The sequence below is a fragment of the Phodopus roborovskii genome, unplaced genomic scaffold (assembly GCF_943737965.1).
Source record: "Phodopus roborovskii unplaced genomic scaffold, PHOROB, whole genome shotgun sequence".
NCBI lineage: Eukaryota > Metazoa > Chordata > Mammalia > Rodentia > Cricetidae > Phodopus > Phodopus roborovskii.
Window position 1 is genome coordinate 46,653,146 of NW_026126517.1, and position 23,305 is coordinate 46,676,450.

The 23,305-nt window shown below is 39.1% G+C and overlaps 1 protein-coding gene across 1 annotated transcript in view; it reads right to left on the minus strand.

Annotated features, from left to right (window-relative positions):
* Positions 1-610: 610 nt before the first annotated feature.
* Mindy2 (MINDY lysine 48 deubiquitinase 2) overlaps positions 611-23,305 on the minus strand; it is a 59,447-nt gene continuing 36,752 nt past the window's right edge. Inside the window, exons 6-9 of the mRNA XM_051197909.1 lie at positions 17,682-17,824; positions 11,725-11,898; positions 9,382-9,582; positions 611-6,961 (exon numbers count right to left, since the gene is read on the minus strand). Of these exons, the coding sequence (XP_051053866.1) occupies positions 6,830-6,961; positions 9,382-9,582; positions 11,725-11,898; positions 17,682-17,824 (650 nt within the window). The 3' untranslated portion in view covers positions 611-6,829. The remainder of the gene's footprint in view (positions 6,962-9,381; positions 9,583-11,724; positions 11,899-17,681; positions 17,825-23,305) is intronic.

The following is a 23,305-nucleotide window of genomic DNA, read 5'->3' on the forward strand; positions in this document are numbered from 1 at the left end:
CATCTGGCTTCTGTCCCTAATGCCTTTCTCTCAAATCACATTTGAGACCCTAATGAGGGGTGTGATTGAGGTTTGAATTTAGTCAACTCAGTAAGAGAAACTGGCCTTGGTTGGAGCATTTTGTTTGGAACTTGAGGCATTGTCTCACTTCGTAGCGTAGGCTGGCCTTTTGCTCACAGTGATCCTCCCTCCTGCTTCAGCCACTTGAGTGCTGGGATTACAAGTGTGAACCACCATAAGTGTCCACAATAGAGTTTTTAAAAGCCACATTTACTTGACTGTTCATGTTTGCTACTAACTTGAGCTATAGCATAAATAGCTCTGAATCACTTAGAAAACAAAATGAGATGGCTCAGTGGGTAGAGAGGTGCTTGTGGTGGCAGCCTGGCAGCCCAACCCACAGTGGAAGGAGGAAACATCACTTTTCAGCTTTTCCTGACTGACTCCTCTGATAAGAGAGCTGTGTGGGATGGTGACTCTTCCTCACCAGAATCGAGGTTTTGCAGTTTAGAGTTGATTATTAACTATATCTTGTGTCAAACACAGCTCTAAGTGAGTCTCAGGTAAATGTGACAGCAGCTTAGTGTGATGAGCTGATGCACAGAGAATGTTCCGTCTAAATATCAAAGTTTATTGAAATAAAATATAATCTATAATAAAAAATACTACGATGTTATTCACTGGTTACAGTTTTAAGTATATTAACAAAAACATCCAACATTTTAATCCAACGATGACACTACACTTGTGGTACAATAACAAACGAGATTAAACACTGAATAATACTGAATCATTGTGTCAGAAACATTTTAACTTTCCCACCTATATTCAGTGTCTTTTCAGAAGTAGTTTCCAAAAGTGAAACTTGAAATTTAAGACAATTTTTAGAGGTGTTCTCTGCATAATTAGCATTTAAAACACCCAAGTTTATTTCACTGAAAGGAGTTCAGCCCTGTGATGGGTAGGCACATTTTAGGTGTCTTTTTTCAAAGAACACATTCCAGTGCTTCTGTGTTGTTAGTTTTCACTCCATTTACAGCAGCAGAACGAATCATTAGACATAGAGAAGATCCTGGGACAGGCAGGGGAGGCGAGTGGAGGCACCGAGCCCTCACAGTCAGTTCTCACAGCCATTTCAGCTAGCACACAGCTCCATGTGTCAGCGCAAATTAGCTTCACACTGAAGTGGGGGACAAAAACCGGTGTCTTTTCCTTACTGTTGTTCAAAATGACAGTTTCAGTCATCATTCCACTTAACTTGTTGCTCTCCCAAATCCATGTTTCAACCTACTTATGCAGTCCATAACAAGGGAAAAGACTTATATGTGCTGGCATTAGGGAATGACTTTGCTGGGAAATTATCCCTTCTGACATGTAGCAGCCACACATCAGTCTTCTATGTGTATCTGCAATAAGTTGTCATTTTACTGAGGAAAATAAGTCTTAACAAAAAGTACTAGAACAAAGCTTCGCTAAAAACAAAACAAAACAGAACTAGGAAGTGAAAAGACACTGCTTTCTTTCACAGTGGTTATGTCATACAAATATTGGGTGGGAAAGAACAGCAACAAACATTCTGACAAAACAGACATCATTTTCAAAGATTAAACACCAATCTCTTATCTTAAAACTCATTCCAGGAGTTTTAGCTGCTTCCTAGGGCATTTCTGTTAGGATGTCTTCACTGATTCATGATTTATGATGGGCATTTCAGCTCCCTGACTTTCTACATGAAGCTGTGAAATGACTACTGGAGCCAAAGGAGCTCGGACTGCCTAGCAAGGGGCTCTGCACTGTGCATCCTCTAATCTAGATGTGACAATGCAGGCAGGGTTGAACATTGGAAAGGTGGCCAGTGACAAATTACTGTGTGAGCTGAGGAAGTCTCTATAATTCATGCTAAAGTGGGCACTTTCTGGGATAAGGGGGCTTTTGTTCTTTAAATTTACCATGGGACAAAGCATGGGTTTCCTATCTCTGCCATGATATTTCAACTAGTCAATGGGAGAGTGTCATGCCCTAAAAGATACTAGCTTACTAGACAAGTCTAACTATCCTTTGTCAGGACAAAGGAACATTGAATTTGAGGCAAGAGTTGAAGATTTTTACCCTGTTTATTCAGTTTAGTTTTCTTGAGTTCAGAAGATAGAAACTAGAATCCTACATGTAAAAAAATATATGTATATATCAATTTGTTAAGCTCTATTTCCTAATAGCAGAGATACCAGGATTAAATAAAGACATGCATAAATTACATCTTAGATTTTTTTCAAAGTAAGTTTTTCAGCATTCTGCAAGGTACCCTCCTGTTTTATCTTCTCTATTAGTTCCTTCAGGGAACTTTTAATTTTAAAAGTTATTTTCAACTGTTACCTGAGAAAAGTAAACTGAATTCTTCATAACTTTTCCCCTAACAGTTTAAAAGGTGTTGGGCATCAGTAACAAAAGAGGCTAAATTATCAGAGAACCAAGGACTCTTAAGATTCAAACGTTCCTTTGTGATTTCTCACTCTGCCTAAAGGAGCTGACTTGTACACCATCAGAGTTCATTTTCACACTAAACCACAAGTTAGTCTACACTGACAGCAGCGGAGAGAACAGTCAGTTCCTGATGCTGCTTTCCTCTGGAGGGAAAGGCCAAGGGGCTCTAAATGCTTAGATCTGTAAAAGTTATCTGGAGAACAGGTCTGTAAAGTGCATTTTATACACCAAATACTCCTGGTCTTGACACTAGTCTACCGAATACAAAAACAACTACAAAATATATTTTTGAAAGCCATGATGCCACATTCGAAATAATTCTACAACATTAAAAAAAAAAAAAAAACCAACTGATTTAAGTCATGATTAAAAAGTCTGCACATAAGAACAAGACGTGCAGTGTCTGTGATCTCCATGAGTCTCAGTGCTCAAAGTATGGCATTCATTCAGGAGAAGCAAGCTCTGGGGAGTGGTGGGAGAGGAGCACCCTGCACAGAGAGTAAGCCGAGGAGCACAGTGATTGCCAAAACAAGGCAAAGTCAGGTTCACATTTGGAAACAGGGTCTTACTACTTGTCCAGACTGGGTCCTGAACTCAGGGGCCTCCTGCTTCAGCCTCTCCAGAGGTGGGGTGACAGGTGTGTATTACCATACCCAGACAAAGGTTTCAAACATCAAATGATTCAAAATTTCACGTCTAATTCCTTAAAATGAGTGACTATCTTTAATGTCTTTTCCTTATTTTGTCAAACATTACTTTTTAAATTTAAATTGTATGCCTAAGACAGTTATAAGTGCAAACCTGTAAGCTTTCTGTCATTAAAAACAAAACAAAACAAAAAACTGGTACAATGGGTAAGAAAGCTAAGCAAAATGCAATCGGTTTGCTGTTTACTTTTTGAAAGAGTTTAAACAAGCTGGGTATGTAATCACGGCAGTGAGAAGCTGAGACAGGAGGATTCTGGGTTTGAAGGTAGCCAGGGTTACAACAGTTGATTCTGGGTCAGCTGGCTACACAGCAAGACCATGTCTAAAAATTTAAGCATGACTGAGGACAATTCTAGAAATTCTTGCCTTGATTTGCTACAATTTTCCAGACAGCTATCTGTTCACATGCTAATACAGACAGTGATCATGAGTCATACCTTTTCCTCACATCTGCCCTCTAGTCCTCAAGGTCTGCACTGAGTTTATGATTCACAGAAAACAAAATGCTATGAAGCTTTTGTATGAGTACAGAGTGGCCAATATGAGTTTAGTCAACTTAGGTTAGCCAAGATCAAGGGGCATGAGGAAACATTCAAAACAGATATGGATAAACTGTTAAACTAAAGAAAAGGGAGGCAATCAAAACAAGATAAGATATAAACCTAATCCCAAACTTAAGCCTCTGTCTTGCTCAAATCCTAGCCTTAGCTTAGAACATGGAGGAAGTTATTCTGCCTATGAACACTGGCTGGGAATAAAGCTAATGTCATAATTAACTGCTTTGCACCATACTGCTCCATGTGTCTAGACGCATATGCATGTTCTAGACCAGGGCCTTGAGCATTCTGGTGTGTGCATGTGCATATTTTTTAAATGACAAATTTCAAATTTGATAGAAATTTTGCTTTGAGACTCAAACAGAAGTCATGGTAATCTGCTTCAGAAACACACACACACACACACACACACACACACACACACACGCTTCTAGGTATTGATAAACTAGTACAAGTCATAGCACTGTTGATATAATGGGGTTATTCATGAAGAAGTACACGTTAATAAAGACTGGTCACTAATCTTAAGACTATGCTTTGAAAGCAAGAGAAAAGTCAGGGACAATATCTGCTTCTCCACCTGCCTTCTGTCAGCTCTCATGGTGAATGGGTACATGCTGAATGTGCCTGAAATTTAGCCTAGAAACATTAAGCTCCAAAATGTTTAAATTCTAACACCAGTTAGCAAGATATGTATAACAATTTCAAGTATTACAAAGTATTGTGAGGGGAAAAATACCTCAAAATACCATTTTCAAAGTCCTATGTACCCAAATAAGCAACAATATGCCTGAATATCTATCACTTGCTACCTTGAGCAAAGCATAGGAAATAAGCACACGGCAGTTTAGATCCTTGACAGCTTTTGAGGACAGGAAAGCATCTCAGAAATTTGTTTTAATAGAGTCAATCATTTAATTTCCCCCACAGTAATCAAAACAAGTATCTTATTATGACTCTTGTCATATCAAACAATTCCAGGAATGTAGCCAAGGCCAACTTACAAATCTGACATGAGAAAAGATTGGATTAACACACACAATGCATTACTTGTCATAAGGGCACACTGACATCGACTTATCTGATAGCGATGCTGGTTTTGAGTGAGTTGTGTTTGTTTTGTTCTCTATTTCTTCTAGAGGAAATGCAGTATGGCAATATTATCTTTGGAACAAATTAAGATAGTAAAAAAACAACATAATTTTATATATAGATTCTTCAAGGGCAATAAATAGATATTGTATATAACTATGGAAAAATATGCCTCAAGTATACTTTTTTTAAAAATTACTCAAGGTTTATTGTTTTCTAAATTAAAATAATAGACTGTTCTGGGAAAAGCAAACCCTGAGGCTTGAGCTTTCTCCTTTAATCACCAGAGTGCTATCTATCATGGGTGTTTATGCTGAGGTCAGGCTACCCAAAGTGGTCTGAGCTCTGACAATTCACACTCATTCTAGGTTGGAATCAAGAGACTTACCAAGTATTTTATACACAAATTTTATACCCCGTCAGGCTCTCTGATTGATTCCCATGCTAGCATAGGAAATCTGAAGAAATAACAACATAAATAGACATGTAATATAGAAGGATATAAAGGATACAGCATGGTCCTGAATTTTTACCCTTAGAATAATACTTTTCATTAAGAAAACTACTTTTTACATACAGATTCATCCTATAGCTGGTTGGGATCATGGAGAATGTTAATGACAATAGTCTCAAGAAACTCTGGACTTTTTTTTTTTTTTTTTTTTTTGGTAATCTTTTGTTGCCTCCAGACCACAAGAAATATTCTTTAACTGGATGTTCAATTTGTGATGTTCCTGAATAAACAAGTTTACTGAGGCTTAGGGCAAATCACACAGCTATCTGCACCAGCAATAATCTTTAAAAATGACGGAAATAAACTTTAAATACAAAGTATATAAAAAGGACTGTTAAGGATAGTTTTCCAAACTTGATCTAGAAATACAATATGTGCTGCCTCATCACAAAGCTGAGTAAATATTCTTTCAGAAGCCTATAAACGATAGAAGATGTCTTAGGTTTATTTGGTTCTCATAAGTTAAAAAATCTGATTGCTTTTACATAAATTCCTTCAGATTCCTGCTATGTTCAGAATTTTATTAATATCTTTTCACTAGAGTCAAGAGATTAACTCTCCCTCAGAAATGTGCTTTTTATTGGTTTAACTATGCTTAGTTTTCTAGCAATAAACATGATTTAAAATTTAAGGTTCAAGGTAATTCTAGAAAAAGGTAGACAGTGAACTCTGCTCTTCTCTGCCATTATATTTACAAGGCTGAACATAAATGTGGTCTTCTCTTCACTCACATATTACATCTGTAACAAACAAACCACCATTCAGGTTACCTAAAGGTGTTAAAATTCCTCAGAATCTTACAACACTACAAAGTCAGTATCTGATTTGGATAGGTTATATGTATTAGTGTCATGTAATTTTTTTGTTTTTGTTTTTTTTTGTTTTTTTTTTTGTTATTGGAAAATAAAAAATACTTTTTCTATCTAAATTGGATCCAAGCTCCATTATCAGTTCTCAAGATAATAGCTAAAATGTACATTAATAAAGAAAGGTAAAGCTGTTTAAGGGCTGAACCAGTTCAATGTACAATGAAGGGTCATTTATTCCTGCTTTTTTCTCTCTCCCTATATTAAACTCCTCAATTTTTATGTATTAGAACATAATTTAATGTAAATGTTTCAGAAACAGTTGTGCTAATAATTACATCTTGAGAAGGATCGCTCACTCAGTGATCTCCATCCATTGTCAGACAGAACACAGTAGCTTACTGATTGGAGTTGCCTTGTCACTAAACACAACATAGGAGTGATATACTTATTTGGCTACAAGTGACAACACACAACAGTTCCAACTTGTAACATAAAACTCCAGCTCATAAAGAGTGTATTGTGTAACTTAAAAAAGTTGATTGTAACAAAGTAACAACCTTCCCCTGGAAAACAAGAGCAAAATCCATTGGGAGATCAGGCACAGACGGTAGGTACTGGTTCTTCCTTTCCGTCATCTGCATAGGTGGTTCCCATAGATACCAGCACTTCCTATAAAATCACACAGCTATTTTTTTCCTTTTCTTTCTCTTTGTCTTTTTCCCGGGGTTCCTTTCGTTTCCGTTCACTATTTCCAGGCTGTTTTACACTTGATGGAGAGGCTTGTTGTGCTGGCTGGCTCTGCTGTATGAGGAACACATGGGAAGAGATGACTAATTTTCCTGGAAATCAGAGCTAGCTAGAACCACAAAGCAAAAGGCATCCTTATAGAAACTGACACTTGGGACATGGCTTCTGTTTACAGGTGTTAAGCTTTGGATGGGAGATATCCCTGGTCCACAGCAGGCCTGTTGCTGTGGGACATTTGGGTATCTTAGGGAATAGGGCCTAGTGGTCCACATAAGGGAAGTAGTGGGGCATGTTTTCCTGCCTAGTTCTGCTGCTGCTTCCTGATGGAAAATGTGCTACCAACTCCCACCTCCACCTACTGAGCACTGTCCAACTATGCCTTCCTCATTATGATGTACTGTACCCTTTTCCATAAATATCAACAAATCTTTTTGTCTAAGTTGCTTCTGTCAGGTGACAGAATTCTCTGACTTCTGTCAGAGAATTAATATATGGGATATCTGAAAAAAATAATGTATAATTAACTATGTACTTAGTATTCCAAATACATAATTATCTAAACTAAGCTTCTAGTTTAAGAACTATTTGTGTTAAAGTGACAATTTTGGCAAGCTATAATATTTCTTCAGTATTTCATTAAATATCATAATAAGTCTTAAAAGCAATAAAAAAGAACCCTGAGAATTGAAAATGTGTGCTACAAGATCAGAGAACTTGAATGAAATGAAAAGCAGATTTTAACATGGTAGGACTCATCTGTTAAGCTTGGATAGTTAGTGCTTGATTTAGAGGCAGAAGTTTGACACATATTTTAATGGAAAGAAAGGAGAGGGAGAATGTTGGGAGATGTCATTTGGTAAATATGTTTCTCTTATTGGTTAATGAATAAAGTATTGTTGGTAAATAGGAAGGCAAGATAGGTGGAACTAGGAGGTAAGGATGATTCTGGGAGATGTAGTACAAAGGAGAGTCAAGATGTAGGGACTTGAGAGAAGAAGGTCTGGACCCTCTCTCCAGTAAGATGAGACCATGTGGAAACACTTAGATTAATAGAAATGGGTTAATATTTAAGACAGAGCTAGACAATAAGAAATGCTAGTAACAGGCCAACAGCTTTATATCTAGTATAGTGTCTCTGTGTGATATTTGGAGCTGATGCAGCTGTGGGACCAGGCTGGTGGGAAAACTTCTCATAACAGGAGAGAGAGAGAGAGAGAGAGAGAGAGAGAGAGAGAGAGAGAGAGAGAGAGAGAGAGAGAGCAAGAGCACTTGCACACTGTGTGTGGTGTGAGTGCAAGACCAGAGGAGCACATCTGGCCCTCCTTTCAATCTCAGCCTTATTTCTTTGAGAGATGCTCTCTCAGAATCTGGAGCTAGGTTCAAGGCCACCAAGCCCTTGAGATCTTCCTATCTGCCCACCAGAGTTCTGGGGTTATAGGTGTATGGAGATGTGAACTCAGGCCTTCAAGTTTGCACACCACTCTTACAGGCAGGGCCATTACCCCAACCCTTTTAATGGTGAATTCTGTACTTGGTTTCTTGTATACCCAAGTCAAAGGGAAATTTTCTGGCATGGGGTAGGTTATCATAAAATAAAGGGGTACTTTTTAATTCATGAAATTAGATTTAGCATGCAGAAACTTGTGTGACAGTCATATTTTGCTGCTTAAAACAAAAATCAACAAAGGTTCCAAGGAGAGAAATGCTAACCTGTACTGAATATGTGTTGAAAATTGAATTAAATGGCAGCACTGTTGTTTCCAAAGAATCCTCAGGATGAAGTCTTCTGTTTTAATAGGGAAAGGGGGCCTCGAGAGGCAAAGGACTGTAATCAGGTGTTTGCAATAGGAAAGAGCAACCAGCAGGAACTGTAAGCCCATGTCTATGGCTCCTAAAATTGTACTTTTTCTAGCAAAACCTCAGACTACCTCTAGTTCAAAGGAAGTACTTTGTTCAAGTTAGTTTATAGTTTGTAGCTGTAAAGGTCTTTAAAAGGTTAAATAACCTTATGAGAACATCTGAAAAAATGTCTTCCTGAAATCAGAAATATGTTAGAATAGTAAAAAAAAAAAGTCAGAACAATGTGAAAGAATACCACAGGAAGAGCTAGAGAATGGTGCAGTGGTTAAGAGCATTTGTTCTTGCTGAGGACCTGGATTTGATTCCTAGCACTCATATGGTGGTTCACCACTGTCTGTAATTCCAGTTACAGGGAATATGATGCCCTCTTCTGTCTTCTGCAGGCACCAGGCACACACACAGTGCACAGATATACATGTAAGCAAAACATTCAAACACAAAAATAAAATATAAATAAATCTAAAAACAAAACAAAAAACTCTCAAACGCTTGGGTGCTGGCTGACATGCTAACACAGCTGAAAAGCAAGGGCCAACTTCCAACTGCTTCTCCCAGACAAATTCTGTTACTGCTAAAGTGACTGTCATGTCTGACATTCAGAGTTGCAGTTTTACCTGGACCTGTGTGGATGTGGTGGTGGCAGCCACAGCCAACTGCGCCTGCTCCTGCTCCTGATAGTACTGGGAGGCTCGTCTGTCTTCCTCCTCTTGGAGTTTCTTCGCCAACTCCAGGTCACTGATCCCTTCTGGGATTTGCTCCCAGTTGATCTCTTGGCTCTGCTGTTCTTGTTGCAGTGATAGTGCCATAAGGTAGTCCTGAGGAGTTCAATCACAACTGACGTCAGCTTTGAGATGTGACCCAGGAAGCAGCCAGTGTGAAGACAGACACCCATTAATGCGCTCCGAATGGCTATTACAGCACAGGGTTTCAAGCTCTGTGTCTAAGCACTTCTTTGCAGAGCTACAGATTTACCTCATTATTATCATTGCTCTACACACTTTAGAATCTGTTTGAAATCTCCTCTAGAAGCAATAAATAAGGCATTCAAGAAAGCTACTAAAAAAGAATCCCCTTGCTTACAAATGAAACATGTGAGCATGGAACATGCAGACAAGACAGAAAACCAGAAATATGAAGGCTGAAATCACTGTAACAGATGTAACTGTTGAGTATTTATAGCCATCTAGTATTTTCAACATTCACATAGAAATTCAAACACATCTCCCACCCTCTAAAACTATTTTAAACTTTTATTTTCCATCTAGCATTTGTTTTTAAAACAGTAAGAATTTCATAAGATAATTTACTCAATTCTCCCCTCTCCTCCCTACATTGTTTTGTCTTGGGCTGGTCTCAGTTGCAGATCTTTGTGTCTGGGCCTCCAGAGCTGGATTACAGCTATATACTACCATATCCAGCTCAAAGGATGGTTTTATTTTTATTTTACATTATTTACTTACTCATAGTTTTTGTTTTCGGCTGCATGTATGCCTGTGTGAAGGTGCCAGATCCCCTAGAATTGGAGTTACAGACCATTGTGAGCTGCCCTGTGGTTGCTGGGAATTGAACCCAGGTCCCCTGAAAGATTAGCCAATGCTCTTAACCACTGAGCCATCTCTCTAGTTCCTTACATATTAATTTTTGAGGAAGGTCCTTGCTGTATAGACTTGGCTGGCCTCAAAGTTGCCTGTGAGTGAAAGCCAAAGGACAACCTCAAGTGTCATTCATGCTTTTTTTGTTTTTTCCTCTCTCTCTCTCTCTCTCTCTCTCTCTCTCTCTCTCTGTGTGTGTGTGTGTGTGTGTAATGGGGGAGGAGTAGTACAGGCATGCATGTGTGTACATCTTTGGGGGTCAGAGCAGGACACTTTCTTTCTGCACTATAATCTTGAGACAGTCTGTGTTACTCTCTGTATTACAGTCTTGAGACAGAGTATCTTGGTGAATTATACATTCATCTTTTGGACTAAATTAAGCTAGGCAGTCAACCAGCTCGCATGAGACATTTGTCTCCATTCCTAACACTGACATTACAGTGATGCATTGCTATGCCAGACTTTTTACATGGATGTTAGGAATCTGAACTCAGATTTTCATGACTGTGGCTATGAATCCCAGGGATCATCTTGTCTCTACATTCCCAGCATGGAGATTACAAATGCATGTGGCCATTCCCAGCTCTTTACATGAGAGCTGAGGATTGAACTCAGGGCAGCAGGTACTTTATAGCTGAGCTGTTTCCCCAGCCCCCCAAAATAATTTTTAAAGCCAGTGTAGCTATAGTCAAACTCAATTACTAGGTAATTACATCTCCTAGCTACATACCTAGGTTATTTCCTATGGAGAAAAAAGTTCATTTTGGTCAAAAGTTATACTTACTATTTTTTTATTGACTTACTCTCCCCCTTCTCCCCCCCCCCAGGTGGTGCATATCTTTAATTCCAGCACTCAGAGGCAGAGGCAGTCGGATCTTTGTGAGTTTGAATGCATTCTGCTTTACACAATGAGTTCCAGAATAGCTAGTGCTACACAGAGAAACCCTGTCTTGAAAAACCAACAAACAAATAAATAAAATTAATGGATGAATCAAAAGTTTTAGATGAACAAACTGGTACTAGAAAAGAATTAGCTTTTTATTTGTTGACATTGGGTCTTTCTATGTTGCCCAGGCTGGTTCCAGCTTGTGAGTTCAGTGACATCTCCCAGCCTCCCAAGCAGTTGTGCACATTACCATGCCTCAATTAGGAGTATGCACTTTAGCCAAGCATGGCACAAGTCTTTAGTTCCAGCATTTGGGAAGCAGAAGCAGGCAGATCTCGAGTTTAAGGGAGCCTGGTCTACATAGGGAGTTCCAGACAAGCCAAGGCTGTATAGTGAGACCCTGTCTCAGAAAAAAAAGAAAAAGAAAGAGACTATGTACTTTAGACAATGTGATGTGGGATGGGGAAAAACAATTTTACCTGATCTATTTGGTCTTGTTGACCTTTGTACACAGTCTCAGGATCTGATGGAGGTCGCAGATGGAATTCTGAGTCACAGAAATTTCCATCACCATCTACATTGTGCAGGCTCTCCCAGACAACTTTTTCTTCAGTAAGAAACCCCTGGTCTGTTACCAACAAATACAGTTGACCCTTAGCAAGAAATAACAAATGAAAAAGGAGTGTTAAATTCTCCCAAACTAGCCAACATTATATTTAAAGAACATTTTAAAGCCATATGTTTGAAGTACAGTAACTATTCTAACTAGATCTATATAACCCAATAAAAAGACCAAATAGCTTCTCTGCTCAAATTCACTGGTTTTTGCCTAGAGCTGGTTGTCAGCATAGCACAGTGGAACAGGAGATAATGAGCTTCTGGCATGCTAACTGACAAACAGCTCTGGGGTTTACAATCTCATTTCACAAAATAGAAAGATATAACCAGAAAGCATACACACACACACACACCCCAAAAACCAAAAAAATCCCAACACTGTCTGGTTTTATTTACGTAAAAAAATTAGGCTGATAGAAATAATCCGGCCCAAACCAGCCTTTCCTTTTCTCTGTACCATTTTGCTCCTTTAAACAACAACAACAACAAGCCCCAAACTGTGTGCCTGTGTGTGGGCTGGCACACAAGTACAGTGCCCCTTGGGGCCAGAAGTGTGTCAGATCCTCTGAAGCAGGAGTTGCAGGCTGTCGTGAGCCACCTGACCTGGGTGCTGAGGACTGAATTAAGCTCTGTGATGGCAGTGCATGTTCTTAAACTGAGACATCTCTCCAGCCTCATGTGTGTTTTAAGTGCCCCACCACTGAGCTATACATGTCCCCAACCCTGCTATTGTCTAATCAAAACACACTGTCCCTTCTGCCCCTACTTAAGAGAAAAGGACAAACTTCTGCCTGTGGAGTCACTCCTTACTCCTTCCACATTCTTCTCCGTTCTTACCTTTAATATAAATTCCTCGTCAGTCACCCTTAAAACAACTAAACAGATTTCCACTTGAATGTGGTATTCTGTGGGGAAGAAGCTACCACTCTTAGTCAAAGTGTAAAAAGAACTAACAAATTACCATCATATTTATTTATCTAGTAGTGCTGGTGTGTGAATCCAGGTCTTGTGGAACTTGTTAAGCAAATTTCTTTACCACTCTACTACTACTCAAGCCAGTATTTGTTTCTTACCAACTTTAGTGCCACCCAGAACACTACTTTTCACTTCTAACCTCTTAATGGGAAAAAGCAAACCTCATAGTCTATTCTTTCCTTCATTATAACGCACAGACAGAACCTAAAATCACAGGTTGGTCAGGTGTAGTGGCCCATGCCTTTAATCCCAACATTCAGGAGGCAGAGAGAGGTGAATCTCTGTGAGTTCCAGGCCAGTCTGGTCTACATAGTGAGTTTGAAGACAGCCAGAGCTACATAGTGAGACCCTGTTTCAAAACAAATAATAAAGTTACAAGTTGATCTTCTTCACCTGTGGAAAGATACATGTGCTTCATTTTACCTTATGCTTCTAACATATTTGGAATCTTCACTTTTTTCTCTCTAATGAGTCTGTCAATGTCCTAAAAACATTTTTCACATTAAAAATAAAAATGGGAGTGGTGGTGGAATGGTTTCAGGGATAAAAGACAACCTGCATTTGATTCCTAGGACCCCTTACCTCCACAAGTGCACCATGGCACACAAATGTCTGTGCCTTAGTGTTCACACAAACTTTGTACACTCCCCAATAACAATGTAAAACAAACAAAACAACCCAATAGCCAGATGCAGGTGCAGTGGCATTTGACCCTGGTCCTAGTGCAAGGGAACTTGAGGTAGAAACATCATTTGGGTCCTGGATATTGAGGTGATCTAGCAATGTAGAAAGTTTGAGGCCAAGTATGGTGGTAGAATACTTTTTATCCTGGAATTTAGGAAACATGTAAATATGAGTTCAAGGCCAGCCTGATCTACATACTGAGTTCCAGGCCAGCAACAGTTACACAGTAAAACTGCCCCATAAAACAAAACATAACAAAAACATGAAAACTTGGATTCCATATCTATACCCCTAAATCCCCTACAGGGAGGAGTAATCACCCTTATGTTCAACATCTCCTTTTTTTGTTTTTTCAAGAGAGGGTTTCTCCGTGGCTTTGGAGCCTGTCTTGGAACTTGCTTTGTAGACCAGCCTGGCCTCGGGACTCACAGAGATCCATCTGCCTCTGCCTCTGCCTCCTGAGTGCCAGGATTAAAGGCTTGTGCCACCACCCAGGCTCAACATCTTCTTTGGCATATATTTATGAACAAGTTTCTCTTAATGTTTATCTCTTAACCGCTAAGCCATCTCTCCAGCTCTTTAATGTTTATTTCGAGTGTGTGTGTGTGTGTGTGTGTGTGTGTGTGTGTGTGTGTGTGTGTAGGAATCACATGACCTGGGTTCACACTCAGGTCCTCTTGGAGAACAGCCAGTGTTCTTAACTGAAGCACCTCTCCAGTCTTCAGCAAACCATTTCTAGGAGTTGCTGGCTACTGCTTTCTCCATTCCAGCCATTTTAAGTAACTAAAATTCTTTTGCTGCCTCTCCTGTTCTCCTCCCATGTCTACCCTCAGGGTTATCTCTTCTTTCCTAGCTTCCTAGGTGACACATTCTAACTTCCCTCTTGTCCCCTTCTTTCTTCTGTGAGTTGATCCTTTTAATACCTCAGAAGTACCTCTTACATCCTGGACCCTTAACAAGTATTTTTCCCCCTTATATCTGTTTCTTTTGTTTGTTCTGAGACAGTCATGCAACTCTGGCTGGCCTGGAACTTGCTATGTAGACCAGGCTGGCCTTAACTTACAGAGATTCACCTATTTCAGCCTCCCAGTGCAAAGGTGTGAGCCCTCATGCACAGTCAGTCATGGATGATTCAAGAAGGAGCATCACCATCCAGAGGACCCAGAAATCACTTATTTTTAAAATTCAATGGAGATATCTGGCTGATCTATCTCTTGACCCATTCTGGAATCTTTCCACATTGCAGTGAACGTCTTGCCCAAATCACTAGAATGTCCTTCCTTTATCTCTTGCAGTGTCTCCTAACTAAATTCCACATCTGCTTCTAAAGCCTAAAGCAAATTAATGTCACACAAGGAGCATGAGAGCACATGACACCAGTGCAGCATTGTTAAGCTATAGAATAAACTTAATGGGAAATCCTAGAAGCAGAAAAAGAGGCAGAGATAGTTTCTGAGCTCCCAAGGCCTTATAGACAGGCCTGCTTGGCCTAGACACAGGCACATCATCTTCAACCGCACAAAATTGAGGATACCTAGCTGACTAGTAAAGGCTTCCTGGATGGGGAAAAGGCTTTAATAGAAGAGAGAACATTAGAAGCGATGTAGCTCTATGGTAGAGTGCTTACCTAGCATGTATGAAGTGAAGGGTGAGGGGAGAGAGGGGAGAGAAGGCTCCCAGTCACCAATGACAGCCAGAGACCTTGTTTTTCCAAAAGACTATTTAATACCTACTCACTCTTGGGCCAAAAGAAGAAGAAAAGAAACATCAGATCCATTAAGAAAATAAGGTTCAGCCAGGTGGTGCTGGCACACACATTTAATCTCAGCACTTGAGAGGCAGACAAGTGGATCTGTTGAGTTTGAAATCAGCGTGGTCTACAGAGTGAGTTTCCAGGACAGCCTGAGCTACACAGAGAAACCCTGTCTCCAAAAATAAAGACCAAAAAAAAAAAAAAAAAAAAAAAAATCAAAAAGTCAGAAAAAAAATCTTACTTCTAAGCTTCCACTTCCCAACTCTCTTTTGAGATGACTACTCCTCAGGGCCTTTGCATACATGTTGGCTGCTAGTTATTTCTGCTTAGTTATTTCTTTTTGTTGTTAACTGATTAAACTCAGATGATTCATTCTCAGATTTCAGTTTTTTTCTTCCTTTCTTTTTTCAGTGCTAAGGGTCTTATGCATGCTGGGCAAGTAATCTACCACTGAGATGTACACCCCAAGTCCATAGGCTTGTGTGCATAGGACTTTCTCAGGGAAGTCTTTCCAGCTAAAATCCTGATAAGAGCTCTCAGAAGTCCTCTACAGAAGTATCTCAGTATCAAACAAAGAAGTCCTTAAATGGCAGGAACCATGGCTGCTGTACTAATGGCTGTAGTTGTCAGGATTAGCTTAGCTTTGTTAATGAATCAGTTGATCCAAGATCTGAAGAGGACAAATAAAGTAAGATGACAGAGCAGCCGTTTGGATCTGACATCCTTTGGCTTTAGACTCATCTTACATCTTGCACTCTCCTAACTATGAAGCTGAAACAATAAAACGTACTCTTCTTGAAATATGACAGTAATAGAAGAGCTATGACTTTGAGGCATTCTTTCATTGGCAAGCAAATCATTTTATACTACCCCATGTCATCCATTGATTAAAAAGCATTGATTGAAACATGAAACATTATGACTTTAATAAGCTACCTTAAAATAAAAAATAAACAAACATTCACATGGGAGGCAAGCTTGTAACAAGAAACAAAACAGTAAAAGCTCAGTAAGGACAATGTGGCCACTAATAGGTGGAGGGAGGATGGTTACAGCAGTGGTCCCCAGTCTTAGATTCACATTAAAATCACCTGAGAAGCATTTGAAGCTACTGATGTAGGACAGATAGGGTAGCATAGTGGTTGAGTGCTTGCCTAGCATGTGTAAAGCACTGGGTCTAATCCTCTGGATTGCAAAAAACAAACAGAACAAATAACAAAAAAAAAAAAAAACAAAAACAAAAACAAAAACAAAACCCTGGTGTTCAGGTTCCCCCTCCTTTAGAAATTCAGATTTAATTGCATTGGTGGTAAGTTCTGGGCATTCTGGGCCATTGGTATTTTTTTTTTTAAGTCATCCAGATAGGTCTAGGATACAATGAGGACTGGGAACCACTGGTGTAAGTAGAAATGCTTAATTTGAAATGCATCTTTAAGGATGGGTAATTTTGAGGAGGAGAAGTGAGGAAAGCTTCCCAAACAGTATGAAGAAATAAGAAAGGCAGTAAATGAGAACACATAAAACTCATAGAGGATGGGAACTTTGGCAGAGGGCACCTGCATTGTATCCTCTAGGCATAGGTGCTAACTGAACATCTGTGCTGTATTATCAACTTGGTAAGAACAGTATTCTGCCACACGGGTGTATGTTGATGATAAGTTCCTGAACTAAATGTTACTTGTAAATCAAGAGACAGATCTAAGAGATGAATAAAAGAGAGATTTGTAAGAGTGTGTGTATGCATGCAAAACCATAAACACACTGATAACTTTAATAAAAGCCAACACTTTTATAAAGATAACTTGTGTGTGTTGCGGGGGGGGGGGGGATCTTCTTATGTAGCCCAGGCTAGACTTGAACTTGCAATCCTTTTGCTCAGCCTCTTCAGTAGCTTAATCACAGGCAAGCACCAACACATTCTAGTTTAGGGCAAATCTTGATTCTAACTTTTAATATCTTTTAATGCTCAAATATAAACATCTTTCATTCATAGTCAGCCTGGTTCTAGCTCTAGGTATTTTGTTTCCTCTAAGTAAGAAATTACCTAGCTAGGCATGATAGCACATGACTGTAATCCCAGTGTTCCAAAGGCTGAGTCAGGAAGATCTCAAATTCAAGATCAGTGTGAGTAACCCACTTAAATCCTCTCTCCAAGAAAGTGAAAAGTAAACACTTGAAAGCAATAATCTGTGATAAAGAGGTTGAGACTTCATTTAAAATAAAGCTGACCAGTAACATTTAAATTGCTAATCCATTCCATTCTAGCCCAGTATTTAATAATAATTACATTTACAACTTGATGGCTAAGGAATATTATGCTCAATCTCATTCTGCAGCAGATCGAAACACATCTCTACATCAAGCTCCTTTGATTAAGAGGAAAAAATATCCATTTCTATATCCTACCTTGTGTTTTGTCATGGTGCTAAAATGATTATTCCGAAAGAACACACAGAGTTCTCCTTCCTGAACGGTTGAAGTCAGTTCACATAATCCATGGTAGGTCAGTTGAGTGGCTGTATTGTTTAGAAACTGCTCAGCTACAAAGCCTATGGAACCAATGTGTACTATGAGAAGGAAGAATCATTTCAAAGTCAGAAAGTTATTTTTCCTATTTACATTTGTTCCACTTGTATACAAAGGTCAATTAATATAAGACTTACTCTGTTACATGATGACCCCCAGATTGGAGATGCATCTTTCTAATTTTTTATTGGAGCAGTATCCCTGGTCATTTCTGTCCTTAAGAAACAGTGATGTGAAACCACTTTCATCCACAGGTATAGTCTCCTAACTTATGAAAACTTTCAGGTGGTTTACAAGAGACACAGTTACAATAAACAACAACAGGGAAGTTACTCTATAGCATTTTATAAGAGAGCTAGGCACGGTGGTATATGCCTTCAATCTCTGGGAGTTCAAGGTCAACCCTCCAGGGTTACACAGTGAGACTGTTTCAAAAGACTAGAGAGAGAGAGAGAGAGAGAGAGAGAGAGAGAGAGAGAGAGAGAGAGAGAGAGAGAGACATAGACAGAGAGACAGAGAGAGACATGCAAAGACACACAGAGACACACAGGGAGACACAGAGACAGAGAGAGTCACAGAGAACACACCAAGAGGTGCAGAGTCAAGTTGAGTTGGTCTTAAGTGCTACTTCAATCAGAAGCTGAAAATAACTGGATGGGAATCTTGGCAAGCCCAGTATACCTGAGCAAGGCAGGTTAGGACACTCCTTTTTCATTACTTTTTGCCAGGCAGGGCACTTGGAGGTTCAAAGGAGTTGTAGGCAGTTACAATACAACACAACAAGGACTTGGTTAGGGAGAGGAGAGTTTGAGGTTTACAACACACACTTGTGTTTACACATTGGGAAATAAGAGTTCCTCTTTATGTTATGTTATGTGATAACCTTGTTCAGCAGAATGTATTCAAGCTTTTACTATTATGTACCACATTAAAGGATGCACCATTTGCTCAAAAGTACTCCTGGTTGCAGTATTCATGCTCATGAATGCTTCCTTGAGAAAATACAAAAAATTCACTGGAGACAGAGCACACTACCTTTATGTTGTAGAAATCAAAAGTGAATACCAGACACAACTTTTTCAGTCTTCTTTCTATAGAATAGGAAATAGACTCACATAAAATAGATGATTTGCCCAAACTAGTGATGGCAAAGTGAAGATTGGAACCAGAGTTATTACTATTGGTATTAAAATGTTACCAGTTTAGTGCAGAGATGGTTATAAATTCCAACTGAATTACATATCACCCCAAGCCATAAAGCATAAACTTATTAAGAACTTAAAAATACAATGTTTCCTAATTCTTTTGTTGTCTCTTAAATGGTAATTTTAAAACAATATAGGTAAGACTACTTTAGGTTCAACTTTGAATAACTAAACAATTTTACAGAAGAATAAAAGCTAATAAGTATAAAAGGTATAATAAAAACACAATAACCATCTCAATCATAATTGATTTAGTTAAAAGTCAATGGTTCCAGGCAGGGTGGTGGTGGTGCACACCTTTAATCCTAGCACTCAGGAGGCAGAGACAGGCAGATCTCTGAGTTTGAGCCAAGCCTGGTCTACACAGTAAGTTTCAGGACATCCTCCAAAGCTATGGAGAAACTCTGTCTCAAAAATACACACACACACACACACACACACACACACACACACACACACACACAGTGTATATACAATTCTTAGAGGAAAGGCTATGCACACAGTTTCAAAGCCTAATGACAGATTATTAATTACACATTATTATTAATTATATAGTAAAAAGAGTGACCTAACAGTAAAGATATTTGGCCTATTCCAACCTCATTCAAGTTTAAATATAACTAATAATGGATAAGCTGACTCATGCACCTAATTTGATGCAGTAAGACTACTATAGAGGATGTTATCTGTGTGGTATCCCAACTAAAATTATATCACTTGTATCTATTCATAAGAGAACAATAAATAAATCAAAATTGGGGCTAGGCCATAAAATACTGGCCTTCACTATTCAAAAAATGTTAGTAAGGAAGAGTGGAAGTAGATGAGGGCTGAGTAGGAAGACAGGGTAGGAAGGTAGTAAGAGATAATAAATGCATGAAAGTTTTAGGGGGGGCGGCTAGAGATATGGTCCAGTGGTTAAAGCACATATTCATCTTGTAAAGGACCCAAGTTTGGTTTCGAGCACCCACACAATCTGATTGCTGACAAATACCTATAACTGTAACTCCAGGCAATCTAAAACCCCTTTCTGGCCTCAGTGGTCAGCCTCATACATGTGGTATACACACACACACACACACACACACACACACACACACACACACACACACTAACACACACAGTAAGTTTTGAAAAGTTTAAAAGAGTAGCTTTTGCCTGGTGTTGGTGGTGCACACCTTTAATCCTAGCACTTGGAAGGCAGAGGCAGTCAGATCTTTGTGAGTTTGAGGCCAACCTGATCTACAAAGTGAGTTCCAGGACAGCTAGTGAAACCCTGTCTCAAAAACCAAAAACAAGATGCCAGGCCTGGAGAGATGGTTAAGAGCACATACTGGCCAGGTGTTGGTGGCACACGCCTTTAATCCCAGCACTCTTGAGGCAAAGGCAATCAGATCTCTGTGAGTTCGAGGCCAGCCTGGTCTACAGAGTGAGTGCCAGGACAGGTTCCAAAACAATAAAGAGAAACCCTGACTTGAAAAACCAAACAGAAAAAAAGAAAAGAAAAGAAAAAAAAAGCACTCTGTTTGCAGAGGACCGGAATTCAGTTCCCAGCACCCACATCTGGCAGCTCATAACTGCCTATAACTTGACATCCCTCTGTCCTCACTCATGCAGATAGATACATATATACATAAATAAATAATAATAAAGATAGTTAAAAAACAAAAGAATACCTTCTTGGCTAGTGGTAGAACTTTGTGTTAATGCCCTTTCCTTTATATGGGGTTGGGGGTTGTCTGGCTTGAATTTGTGTCTGCCTTATGCAAACTGTCATAGTCTCTATGAGTTCATCTGTGCATCTGCCCTGTTGTGCTTGGACAATGCTGTTCCTTAAAATCATCCACCACCTCTGGCTCTTCCACTCTTCCACTCCCCTCTCCCACATAGATTCCTGAACTTTGGCAAGGAGGGGCTATAATAAGATAATCTCTTTCAGGGCTAAACACTCCAAAGTCTCTTTCTCTTTCTGCACGTTGCCCACTTATAGATCTTTGTGTTAATTACTATATATTATGAGAAGCTTCTCTGATGTGGGTTGAGCAAGGCACTGATCTAAGGATATAGCAATGTGTTGTTAGGAGTTGTTTTATTGTTGTGTTCATTTAGCAGAATAGTAGTAGTAGGTTTTCCCATGGGCCCATCACCTCATGGACTGGGCCTTATATCGTACCAAAAAGTGGTTGGTTACTCCTAAACCATTTATATTTGTACTAGTGGGCATATTTTGCAGGCAGGTTGTTCTTACAGCTCACAGGGTTTGTAGTTGGATGAGGCTGATGATTTCTTCTCCAGTAGTATATATAGCACCTTCTACCAATATGAATGCTAACCAGTAGGTATGAAGCTTGAGTACCAGCTAGATTTCTCAAGAAAGAGGGGGAAAATCAATTTTCTTCAATGGATTGACACTGGGTATATCCCCCACACTCTAGGGCAGGCCCCATACTTTTTCTAAGATTTACTTATTTATTTTATGTATATGTATTTTATGTATATGAGATCTGCATGGATGACTTTATATGAGATTCCACTATAGATGGTTGTGAGTCACCATGTGGATTTCTAGGAATTGAACTCAGTTGAACTCAGAACCTCTGAAAGACCAGCCAGTGCTCTTAACTGCTGAGCCATCTCTCTAGCCCCTGGCTTTTTTTTTTTTTTTTTTTTTTTGAGAGAAAGAAGAAGTTGGGTGGATTGGTAGAGGAAAGGACCTGGAAGGATTTGGGGATCAGGAAAGAATATGATAAAACATATGTTTGTAAAGAATAAAACAAAGGTTTAAAATAAAGCAGGAAAGAAAAGAAAGGAAAAGGAACACAGGGATCTATTCTAAACAATATATTGAAGCTGTTACAACTGCTAACTGATCCTTGACTGTAGAGTACACTGAAAAAGATGGAAAGTTAGAGGGCATGGTTAATAAAACCAGGAAAAGGAGTACATGAACAACATACTAAGTAACAGCCGTGACCCTGCCTTGCCTGAGGTCATTGGGATCATAATGGGGAAGTTACACAGAACTCTTTGTTTTCAAGAGACAATGATGACACACATTCCTGAAGTGATGTGACACTTGCAGCTAGCTCTAGTATGATTTAGGAAGAAAAAAAAATGTGTTGTGCAGGAACACAGAAAAAAGGCAGGTGTTCAGTGTGTGAACAGTTGGTGAATTAACAGTTGCATGTGACTGTTCACCAAGAAACTCTTTTTATGGTTTTGAGACTTCTCAAAATAAAAGTTGGGCAAAGAAAAATGATGGACATTACTTAATAAATTAATAATTATTGTCACTAAATAATGATAATATGAATGCAATTGGGCAAAAAGTAGTTTGAGTAAATGAGTAAATATCCTGGAGTTTGTTTCATAAATACATGTCTATCCTAGGAATAGTTATTAAGAATTTACTTTTAAAAGGGTATGAAACTCATGACTGGTTTTGGGTGAGTCTGGCAGCTGGCACTGTGAGAAATTTTTTTATTGATCTTATTGATCACAAGTGATCATTATAACAACCAGATTCAAGAATGCATGGCCATTCAAAAGAGGAAACAGATAAAGAATGCTCTGTTTACTGTAACAATGCTGTGCTGTGCTCTCAAGGTGTTAGCACCAAAGAGAAAGGCTGCTTCTGCCAACACCGGCTGGTTATATAACATTCACCCCACCAAAAAGCATGCTAGTGAAAGTATTGCTTATATTCTGAGGCTTCATGGTTTATGGAATGTTTGGATTAAAAAAAAAAAGAGGTTGTCATTCAAGACTAAAGCTTCTAATACTAGAAATAAACAAGTTTGGATATTTTATTGATTCAAAGGGGAGATACAGTGGAAGGCTACATACAAAAAGGAACCAGATTATTTCTTGAACATGAATCGAGGGTGTATGTTCACAAACCATGTGGGAAGAAGTTGCTCGAATGTGAGTGAAAATACTCAGTGAGGCTCTTCCTTGTTTATGTGAACTTTAGGGTCTTACACCAGTCATGACTAGTGAATTTCTTTCCCCCAAGACAGGGTTTCTCTGTGGCTTTGGAGCCTGTCCTAGAACTAGCTCTTGTAGACCAGGCTGGTCTCGAACTCAAAAGATCCACCAGCCTCTGCCTCCTGAGTGCTGGGATTAAAGGCATGTGCTACCACTGCCCTGCAGACTAGTGTAGTTTTAAACATACTACATACCGCTATTTCTTATCATTAGAAAACTAGTCTAGCCAACTAACTGTAATAAACTTCACATATGATTACTTCTTAGTATAAAAATCATATAGAGTTTTACTGCTGTGAGATTGGCCTGTCA